General features: G+C 67.9%; 1 protein-coding gene across 2 annotated transcripts; it reads left to right on the plus strand.

The window, feature by feature from the left end:
- The first annotated feature begins 1606 nt into the window (after positions 1-1606).
- Positions 1607-9449, plus strand: HAS3 (hyaluronan synthase 3). Of its 2 annotated transcripts, none has more exons than XM_089781572.1 (4): positions 1607-1854; positions 4612-5238; positions 7748-7822; positions 8525-9449. In XM_089781572.1, the coding sequence occupies exons 2-4, from the start codon at positions 4612-4614 to the stop codon at positions 9446-9448; spliced, it is 1626 nt and encodes a 541-aa protein (XP_089637698.1). In that variant the 5' UTR covers positions 1607-1854; the 3' UTR covers position 9449. The 2 variants fall into 2 exon arrangements, with proteins under 2 accessions (XP_089637698.1, XP_075795913.2); XM_075939798.2 differs by having other exon boundaries at positions 1649-1854; positions 7748-7849.
- Positions 9450-10489: the final 1040 nt, after the last annotated feature.

A 10489-nucleotide genomic window follows, 5' to 3' on the forward strand; every position in this document is an offset into this window, starting at 1 on the left:
CGACTGCTTTTATTCTCCCAGCTGGCCAGCTCCCCCAACGCCGCACTCCGGTTTAGCAGCTCCTGGCTGCAGAGCTCCCAGGAAGTGTCGTCTCCCGGTGATTTCTCCTCTCAACGCTGGCAGGGTGGCCGTGCGGCCAGGCCTAGGCTCGGTGGCTTCCAGCCAAGCCTGCATCAGATCCAAGCTCCCGGACGCTCCCTGGTGCACCAGCCCCCGGCTCATGGGTTTGTCCTTGAATCTGCTGCTCATGAGCTGGACTTTGACAGGTGCAACTCACTGATGTGAGAGCCCTCCCGGCCGTGCCCCCCTCCCCCTGGGGTCTGCCCCGCTCACGCTGGGGGTTCTTAAATAGAGGGCTAGCAGCGGGGGCAGCTCGTTCCCCCTCACATCCCAGAGGCCGACCTGGTGCCTTCATCCCGGGGTCCCGGGCCCCCTCCCCCGTCTCGTCCATTTCAGCCCAAAGGGCCAGCGTTTGAGGCAATGCCCCTTGGCCCCGAGCGGCCAGGCTGGGGCAGGGGCTGGGGCTGGGCGCTGCAGGGACTGGTGTCACTCAGCCCCAGGGGCTCCAACCTTTTAAAGCACAAAATCACTGGTTGGACTGAAGTGCAATCCAGGGTCCAGCTTTGTCCCACCTCCTTTGTGCCCCTTCTCCGAGGGCCCCCTCCCTCCGTCCTCCCTCCCTTTCACCAGGCAGGGGCAGAGGGCTGGGGCGCAGGCTCTGTCTTGGGCTGAGGGATGGGGGGCTCTGAGCTGAGCCTGGGGCAGGGCTTGGGGTGCTGGAGGGGGTTCAGGGTACAGGCTCTGTAAAGGAGCCTGGGTCTAGGGGGGCTCAGGGCTAGGGGTGCAGGGGGGTACATGACAGACAGGGATTCAGGCTCCAGCTGGACACTGCTTACCGCAGGTGGTGCAGTGGGGCTAAGGCAGGCTCACCTGGCCCTGCACCAAACTCCCTCCATCCCAACCCCGCTGTGCCCCCCACGCCCTTCTGTGGAGCTAGGATACAGGGCGGGAGAGGGGGCAGCTGAAGACCTGGCACTTGACAGCCTCTTGGCCAAGCCAGTCAGGATCCCCGGTCAGGGGCTCCAAGATCCACCGGTCGATCCCGCTCCCGCTCCCGCTCCCGCGTGGTGACCCCTGGCCTAGCTCCTTAGCTTCCCCACCCGCCCGCTGCAGGGCAGAGAGCAGGGCTCCCCATCGTCCCATAGTCTCTGCCGTGGCTAGGAGATGAGCAGCCGGGGGCACAGAGCGTGGTGCAGGCCAGGGAGCCCTGGGCCGGCCCAGCTGAGATGTGGATGGTTTGGGGAAGGCCCCAGGTGTCGCTCAGTGGAGGCAGGAACCCCGGGGCTCCCGGCTCCTATTCCCCTGGCCTGGCCCCCCCAGCAGCTCCTCAGCCTCCAGCCCCTCCTGAGCGGCACCCGCGGGACCTGCAGGAAGCTCCTTCTAGTCTCTGCAAGGCCGGCCCGGGGCTACCGAGGCAGGGAGCGAGTCACTGGCGGCTCCGTCGCGCAGCAGCCCGGCAGGGGCAGGGGCAGACCCGGGGCACGTGTCCAGCCTGGCTGCCCTGGGGCTGGAGGCCGCTTCGCTCGGACCCACCTGCTGCGTCCCTCGGCGGGTCCTGTGGCCTGGCGCGGGCGGGCAGCACGTGGAGGGCGGAGGGGGGCGAGCGGGGCTCCCCCTCCGGGCTCGGGGCGTCTCTCCCGGCCGGGCAGGCGGGGCCCCCGGGGGCTGCAGGAGGTGCCGGCTCAGCGGCTCCTTTAAAGGCGGCTCGGGCGCGCCGGGCTCAGAGCGGCGCGGGAGGCGGAGGCCGGTGCAGGCTGCGGGGAGCGGCGCGTCCCGGGGAGCCCTGGCGGCACGGTGAGCGCGGGCGGGCGGGGCTCGCTCCGGCCGGGGCCGGGGTCGCTGCCCGGCAGGGGGGCGGCTCCGCTCCGCAGCCGCGACTGGCGGGGAGCTGCGGGGCCCCGGACCGGCTGCCGCACTGCGCCGCCCCGGCTCCCCCTCCGCCCGCGTCCCGGCTCCCTGGCGCGCCGCACGTGGCCCCGGTCCCTGGGCTGTGCCCATCACCGCGGTATCCAGCCGTGGCCAGGGCCCCGCACAGGGGGGTTGCCCAGCGGGCAGGGGCAGAGCCGGCTTGGGGCCCCTAGTGCCCAGCGTGGGGGGGTGGCAGGGCCCGGTGAGGAGCCCGGACCCGCAGGGGGCTGGGGCAGTGCCCGGCCATAGGCCGCCTGGCGAGCGCGGGGCCCTGGCAGCGGGTGCCCAGAGCCTCCAGCCCAGGCGGGTTCAGTCCCTGGCGTGCCCAGGCGGGTGGCTTTGTGCAGCCCGGCCTGAGGCCCTTTTGTGGGGTCCCCCGGCTCGGCCACCTCCCAGCCTGTTGCTCCTGCTTCCCACCGGACCCAGCCCAGGCTGGCGGGACGTGGGGTCTGTGCCCTGGCCCTGGAGCGCCGAGCAGGCCTCGCCCCAGCCTTGTTGCAGGGCGGGGGACTCGGGGGGGGAGGGGGGAGCCTTTCAGCAAGTTGGTGTCTCTGGCTGCATGAAGCCTGCAGGAGGCGGGGGTGTGGGGCGGGGGCTAGGGGGAGCTGGGTCCGGGCCAGGAGGAGGGGTTACCAGAGCCTGGCTTGGCTGGTGGAGGGGGTGGAGCTGGGACCTGCCTGCCCCGCCCAGCAGGTGAGCGCCCTGGCCTGGGGTGCAGGCGCCTGGCTGGTGGGTGCTTCCCCCTCGGCCCGCGGGGGCTGGGCTGGGCTGGGCTGGGCAGCGGGGTGGGGGGGCCAGTTCTCGGGGGAGCCCTTGAGGCCAGGAGCAGAGAGCGGGTTTGCCAAGCGGACAGGGACTCCCTCTACCCCCCTCCCATGTGCATCTGGCCCCGGAGAGCCCAGGGCACCTGGCTGGTGGGTCAGTGCCATTTGGACAGGGAAGGCCTGTGACCTACAGCCTCCCTGCTGCAGGGGATGCTTCAGCAAACCCCAGGAGCTCCGCTCTGGCCGGGCTGGGCCGTGGCACCCGGGGGGGGGGGAGGTCGGGGTGGGCAGGCTCCTGGGGAGATGCCTGGATATGGGCTGGAAGGCTGCAAGCGCCATTGCCTGTGCGGCTTCCCCCCGTGCCCCTATGGGCTTGCGAGGCTGCTGGCCTGGCTCGCCTGGAGTGAAAGGCCTGGCCAAGGGGCAGCGTGGCTCTGCTCTCCCGCCGCTGTGACTGGCTCTCTGGGGTGAGCTCCCATCCAGCGTGGGGGCCCGAAGGCTGCCCTTCCTCGGCCCTCTGACGCCGCCAGCCGCTGGGGATGGGCTGTGGCGCCCCGACCCCCGCTGGCTTGGGGCTAAGCTTTGGGATCTAGTCCAGTCAATCTCAGGAACCAGCAGAGGGAACAAACCTCCCGTGGGCGCGTGCTCGGGGCTGAGAGCCTGCGTCCTGCCCCTACGCGCTACGGGCAAGGGAGGGCAGGGTGGAGCTGGGAACCTCCCAGGAGCCCTGAGCGGGCAGCAGCTGCGGAGTGGAAGGGGACCGTGCCTGGAGGAGCAGAGCGTTGTCCCCATTGGGTGGCGCATTAAGTCGGGAAGGGGCTGACAGCCCAGGCCGGGGCAGCCCTCTCCCTCTTGGCGGCCGGGCAGAGAGGTGACGCCCCCGTCTGGCACTTCCGCAGTCCATGTGCACCGGCAAGGGGTTCGCGTGCTGCTCCCGGAGGCGTTGGGCCCTTGGGGACCCAGCCCCTGGAGCCTGCGTCCAAACAGTGCGAGGGTTTCCTGGCCGCGGGGTGGCCCTGCAGAGGGGAGCTGTCCCACGGGCCTGCCTCCGAACGGGCAGCAACGGGGCAGGCTAGGTGGGGAGAGACACAGCTGTGAGAGGCCAGGTCAGGGAACCTTTCCTCCAGCGTCTGAAATCCTGTGGGCAGCCTGGATCCGTGCAGAGCCAGTGCTGAGGCTGCCACTGGCGGGGAGCGGCCGCTGGGATTTCTTGCCCTGGCTCCGGGGGAGCTTGGCCCATCGGCAGGCGGGCGCGCTCTCCTCGTGATGGGCGGGCAGGGCACAGGAGACCAGCCCAGGCACAGTAGCCCTGTGCTGGGTTGAGGGCAGCTGGCTGGAATGGCTCCTGGATGTTTGGAGCAGAAAGTGAATCTCACCCAGGGCCGGGGGGTTCGGGATCCCTGCAGAGGGGTTAGCCAGCTCTCCTGGCAGCCCGGCCATCACTGCTGGGGAAGTGAGCATGTCCCGAGCCGTGTGCATGGCACCTTCCAGAGCCACGCAGGCTGCTGCAAGGGCTCCCTGGCTAACGCAGGCACCGAGCGACAGCAGCCCCTTGCCTGGGCCCGGGTAGCAGGAGGCCGAGTGGCTAGTCTGGCCCCAAGGGCAGCGAGAAGCCGACTGTGCACTTCAGGCTGGCCCAGGGCTCTGGACTTGCTTCCCCTTTGCTGGAGCTGGCCAGGAACAGGCCCCGGTTTCCCGCTATAGCACCCTCCCCGGTCCTGCCTTCAGCCCCCAAGGGAGCCTTGCCAGACGCAAGGCCCCTGCTTTGCCAGCTGGGTGGCAGCAGGAAGGGGTCCGTGGCCCCGCTGGACAGCACCCGGCCTGGACCTCCGCCTGCCCCGTGCCCCTAACAGGACCTCTGGCCCCTTCTCTGTGACAGATGCCAGTGAGCTTCACGACAGCCCTCCGTGTTTGTGGAACCAGTCTCTTTGCCGTGCTGGTGCTGGGAGGCATCCTCGCCGCCTACATCACCGGCTACCAGTTCATCCACACGGAGAAGCACTACCTCTCCTTCGGCCTCTACGGCGCCATCCTGGGCCTGCACCTCTGCATCCAGAGCCTCTTTGCCTTCCTGGAGCACCGGCGCATGCGGCCGCAGGACCGGCCCCTGGAGCCGCCCCGCTCCGGCTCCGTGGCCCTCTGCATCGCCGCCTACCAGGAGGACCCGGACTACCTGAAGCAGTGCCTGCGTGCGGTGAAGCGCATCTCCTTCCCCCGCCTCCAGGTGGTGCTGGTGGTGGACGGCAACGGCCCGGACGACACCTACATGCTGGAGATCTTCAATGAGATCCTGGGCTCCGAGAAAACGGGCTGCTACGTCTGGAAGAGCAACTGCCACGCGCTGGGCGAGGGGGAGACGGACGGCAGCCGCCAGGAGGGCCTGGGCCGCATCCAGCAGCTGGTGCGGAGCAGCACGTACGCCTGCATCCTGCAGAAGTGGGGGGGGAAGCGCGAGGTGATGTACACGGCCTTCCGGGCGCTCGGGGACTCCGTGGACTACATCCAGGTGGGTGGCAGAGCGGGGCCCGTGGAGGCGGAGCCGCGACCATGCTCTGGCTCTGCTGCTGGGCTGGCTCTAAGGGGAGGGGGGAGGGCTTCATTTTGTCTTTGCTTTTCAACCCGGAGGGGGGCGCGGCAGTGCTGCCTCAGGCCGGGAGCAGCACAGGCTCCTGTCCCTCCCCCGCCGGGAGTCCCATGGCTGGGCCAGGCAGGCTGGTGAGCCAGATCAAGGGTGGGGCAGTGGCAAAGGCAGGGAGCCGGGATGCTGCATTCCCAGCTGACTGGTGGTCAGGAATGGAGTCGGTCCTTGCTCCGTACCCCGCTTCTCCACCTCCAGCCCAGGCCCTCCGGGGAGGGGAGGGGATTGTTAATGGCTGATGCTGGAGCAGGAGGCGTGGGGGGGCTGATGCCCACTGTGGGTGTGTCTGTACCAGTGCCTCAGCCCGGGGATTCAGCAGTGAAGGCCCTGCTGGGGAAGGCCTGCCTCAGCCCCTCCCCTTCTGCCTGAAGTCACACCCCTTCCCCACCCCCCAGCTGAGGGCTGGGGCTGCCATGTGGTGTGGCACCAGCTTCCCTGACGGCCGGGGAACCATGCGGTGCGGCCTCAGCCTTCCACCACGTGGCATTGCCCTGGCCATGGGGGAGTCAGACTGGCGCACGGCCTGGCCCCAGTCTTCCCCCACGCGGCACCACCCAAGCCTTCCCCAGCCACCACGGAGCTGCACGGCACGGCCCCACCCCCTCCCGGGCGGCTGGGCAGAGTAGGCCGTGTTGGGAAGGCAATGCCTAGTTTGCCTAGGCTCACGGGCCGCCCCGGCATGGTGCCCACAGCCTGAGTACTCTTGGCAGATCTGGTCACCCCAACTAAAAAAAAAATCTATTGGGTTTGGAAAAGGCCCAGAAAGGGCAGATGATTAGGGGTGAGGCTCAGAGCTCCATAAGAGAAGAGAGTAACACAGCTGGGACTCTCCATCTCGGAGAGGGAATGACTAACGGGTAGGGGGATGTTAGAGGTCTAGAAAACACGCCTGTTGTGGAAACGCTAGTCATCCCCTCACTGCCGTAACCCAGCAAGCCGACCCAGTTCACTGGACAGGCGGCAGGTCTAAAACCAACACAATCAGTTCCTGTTTCGCAATCGGCTTGTGGAGCGCTTTGCCTGAAGAGGGGGAAGGTCCAAACCGTAGCGGGGTTGCAATAAGAACAAAGTAAGTTCCAGGAGGATGGGTCCATCAGTGGCTACTAGCCAGGGTGGGCAGGAATGGTGCCCTGGCCTCTGCTTGCCAGAAGCCGGCAATGGGATGGATCATGACGATTGCCTGTTCTGTTTGTTCCTCCTGAAGCACCTGGCACTGGCCACTGACCGCAGACCGACCGCTGGTCTGACCGGGCTGGCTGTTCTGGTGTACTTCCATAGAGCTGAAATGTGTCTGCCCCCTTGGTGTAGCCCTAGACCCCTCCCCCCAGAGCTGAGAGAGCCCGGCCGGGGTCTCTCTCCCCACAGAGTAGTGACGAGGTGAGATACGATATTTAAAACTAGCCAGTGCCCCTCAGGGACGTGCCACACGATGTCCATGTTGATTCTCCCCTTGGATACGGGAAGGGGGTACAGTGCGCCTGTCCGCTAACAGCGAAGTCGTCTGGTTTAAAAAAGCCGAGTTTTCTCGTGCCGGAGTAGCTCCTCGATAGCGATTGGGGGGGGCTGGGGGGGGAGTGGGTTGGTGTTCCCTCCCTCCCCAGCTAGTGTTTGGCTCGTACCGAGCATGCTCAGTAACACTGAAGCCTCTGTCCTCAGTCTGCCCCTACCCCCCGCCCCCCATTGTGGCAGGCACAGGTCGCTCCCCAAAATCTGAAATAGCGCCCCGGGGAGCAGTCCCACTCCTGGCTCTTCTCTGCCCTGTCAGGAGCCCCCCCCTTCTGTCATTGAGTTCCCCGCGCTGAGACAGCCTGACCCCACGGGGACCCTCCGCGTAGGGGCGTCCTCACAGGCTGGGCCTCTGCCCGTCCCCCGCTGGGCCTGGGAGCTCGCTATCTGGGACCTGCCCGGCGGCTGGAGGGCTCTGGCGGTGCAGGACGGTGCATGGCAGACCTGTGCCCTGCCACGGGGGGGGCTGCTCCCTTCCCACGCAGGCACCTGCATTTCCCTGCTCCCAGCCGTGGCCATTCGCTCTTCAAGCGCTGAGGGGCTAACCCTGCCGCGAACACCGAGTCTCCTGCCTCTCGCCCCCCCAGCCCGACCCTGCCTGGTGAAGCCTCCGCCTCTGGCCCCCGTGCAGACCGCCTCTTCCCTCCCGCCCCGCCTGAGGCGCCCAACTGCCCCGTGTGAGCCCAGAGCCAGGGGAAAGGGGGCTTGTGTGCCCTGGGAGGGGGCAGCTGCCCTGTGGCTGATGCCCTGGGCAGGCCTCCGTGTGCCCGTGGCAGGCAGGGGCTCTCCCCTCAGGCCTGCTCTGCGGCGCTTTCTCCAGTCGGAGCGAGTGACTCGGGCTCAGGCGTGACCTTTCCCCTCTGCCCGGAAGGTGTGTGACTCGGACACGGTCCTGGACCCGGCCTGCACGGTGGAGATGCTTCGCATTTTGGAGGAGGATCCGCAGGTGGGCGCGGTTGGTGGAGACGTTCAGGTACAAACCCAGGGGTGGGAGCCGCCGGCCTGTGGGCTGGGCCCAGGGAATGCAGGGCACCGGAGGGATAGGGGGGCGCTTGGCTCCCCTGGGGTTGGGTGGCGAGTAGGACGTGAGTGTGCAGCAGCTGCGGGGTGGGTGCCAGACCCAGGCGTGGTGGGGCTGAGGCAAGAGGCCTCTATAAAGCCCTCGGCAGCGGGAGCGTCCTGGAACCCCTCTAGGGAAGTGGCGGCTCAGTGGATGGCGGCCTGCCTGCTGTGCTAAGCCTGCCACCACGGCGCGAGGCAGCGGGCCAGCCTGGCACAGCCACTCAGGGGGGCGAGGTCCCCCCAGTGCACTGGTGCCTGCTGGGGGGTCTTCTGTGGATGGTGTGAGGCCGGCACCTCCCTGACTAAGGGGGCAGCAGGTTGGAGGTCTGAAGAGCCTCGTTTCCCCTTGGCACGGCCCCTGCCAGTCTGCGCTGGTCTCTGCCCCCCAAGCCAGGCCGCGTGCCCAGGGAAAGCTGGCTGCTGTGCCTGCTGAGAGCAGGGGCCCCTTGGCTGCCCCTGGGGGCGGGTGTTCTTAGCCAGGGCTCGCCTGCCGTGCAGGCCCGGGCAGGGGAGGAGGGGAGCTGCTCCCCTGGCCCCGGCTGGGGCTATGTACTCATGGGGTCTCCTCCGCCTGTGGCCGTCCTAGATCCTGAACAAGTACGACTCGTGGATCTCCTTCCTGAGCAGTGTGCGGTACTGGATGGCCTTCAACGTGGAGCGGGCCTGCCAGTCCTACTTCGGCTGCGTGCAGTGCATCAGCGGGCCCCTGGGCATGTACCGCAACGCCCTGCTGCAGCGCTTCCTGGAGGACTGGTACAACCAGACGTTTCTGGGCAGCAAGTGCAGCTTTGGGGACGACCGCCACCTCACCAACCGTGTCTTGAGCCTGGGGTACAGGACTAAGTACACCGCCCGCTCCACGTGCCTCACCGAGACGCCCACCAGGTACCTCCGCTGGCTCAACCAGCAGACCCGCTGGAGCAAGTCCTACTTCCGGGAGTGGCTGTACAACGCCCTGTGGTTCCACAAGCACCACCTCTGGATGACCTATGAGTCGGTGGTGACGGGCTTCTTCCCCTTCTTCCTCATCGCCACGGTGATCCAGCTGTTCTACCGCGGCCGCGTCTGGAACATCCTGCTCTTCCTCCTCACCGTGCAGCTGGTGGGCATCATCAAAGCCACCTACGCCTGCTTCCTGCGGGGCAGCGCCGAGATGATCTTCATGTCGCTCTACTCCCTGCTCTACATGTCCAGCCTCCTGCCCGCCAAAATGTTCGCCATCGCCACCATCAACAAGTCGGGCTGGGGCACCTCCGGCCGCAGAACCATTGTGGTCAACTTCGTCGGCCTCCTCCCCGTGTCCGTGTGGGTGGCCGTGCTGCTGGGCGGCCTGGCCTACACGGCCTACTCCCAGGACCTCTTCAGCGAGACGGAGCTGGCCTTCCTCATCTCCGGCACCATCCTCTACGGCGGCTACTGGGCGGCGCTGCTCACGCTCTACGTGGCCATCGTCGCCCGGCGCTGCGGGAAGCAGCAGGAGCAGAGCGGCCTGGCGTTCGCCGAGGTCTGAGGGCGGGGACGGGCTTGGGGCGGACGGGTGGGGAGGGGAGGGTTTGGTTGGATGGGGGGGTTTTAGTGGCTGTGCGAGGAGAGGCTGCCTGCGCCACGTGTTCCTCCCCCGGCCCGTCCTGCGGCTGGAGTGAGGGATCCTGAGGCAGCTTCCGGCCTCCCCGCCGTTTGCGATGGCTCTGTGGAGACGCCTCCCTGCCAGGGCCCCAAGCCTTGCTCCGATGGAGGGGGACAGGCCCTGGGCTGGATTCCAGCCTGAGCAATAAGGCTGCAGGGAGGCCTGACGCTCGCTCGGGAGCCAGGGGGCTGCCCCCAGCAGGGAGAGGAGGGCTCGCTGCAGGAGCTCAGAGACCCATGTCTGCCAGTGCTCGGAGCCGCCTGGCTGCCCTGTTGGGGACAGGAAGTTGGCCCTGGAGCCCGGGCATTTGACCTTGGCGGGAGCCCAGAGGACAGCCTGTGAGGAGCCAGCGCCTGCTCCGAGCCTCTTTGGGGCCGGCCTTGCCTCTGGCCGTGGAGCCTGGCTCCGGGGGGCGGGGTGCTCAGGTCCCAGGCAAGTTCCACCTGCCCCGCGGGCGAAGCTGTGCTGGGCAGGCGGCCAGCTCCCTCTCCCTTGTGCTTTACCTCAGGCGGGCCCTGCCCCCGGGCGGGAAAATGCTCCAGGAGGGTTCCCTTGGATTCTCCCCGCTGCGATTTAATGCTGTGATCTAGGGGGGATCCCTGTCTCTGTCCCCCCGAGGCAGGGGGGGCGCAGGCTGTGGGGCTTTGCTAAGGACACTGGGGTGAGGGGAGAGGTCTCTGCTGCCAGGGGCAGGGGAAGGAGCCTCCGCAGGAGGATGCAGCCGGCAGCACTTGGCCGTTGGACTGGACCGTTCTTTGCCGCTTTGAAGCGGTTCCCTCGGCCAGGCGCTGCATCCTGCTCCCCCTGGGGCCCAAATGCGCCTGTCCCCCCATAGGGGGCATGGCTGAGCAGCGGTCGGGGCTGGTGCCGTGGGCTGCTGCGCTTCCGTCCCGTCTGCCCGGGGCCTCCGTTCCACGCAGCGGG

Source organism: Pelodiscus sinensis, chromosome 12 (genome assembly GCF_052426305.1).
Source record: "Pelodiscus sinensis isolate ZL-2025 chromosome 12, ASM5242630v1, whole genome shotgun sequence".
Taxonomy (NCBI): Eukaryota; Metazoa; Chordata; order Testudines; family Trionychidae; genus Pelodiscus; species Pelodiscus sinensis.

Excerpts from the sequence above, each read along its gene's own strand:
- HAS3 (XM_075939798.2), top strand. The coding sequence starts at position 4,612 with ATGCCAGTGAGCTTCACGACAGCCCTCCGTGTTTGTGGAACCAGTCTC. Across the intron at positions 5,239-7,747 it reads ACTCCGTGGACTACATCCAG|GTGTGTGACTCGGACACGGT; the intron begins GTGGGTGGCAGA and ends TCTGCCCGGAAG. Across the intron at positions 7,850-8,524 it reads CGGTTGGTGGAGACGTTCAG|ATCCTGAACAAGTACGACTC; the intron begins GTACAAACCCAG and ends TGGCCGTCCTAG.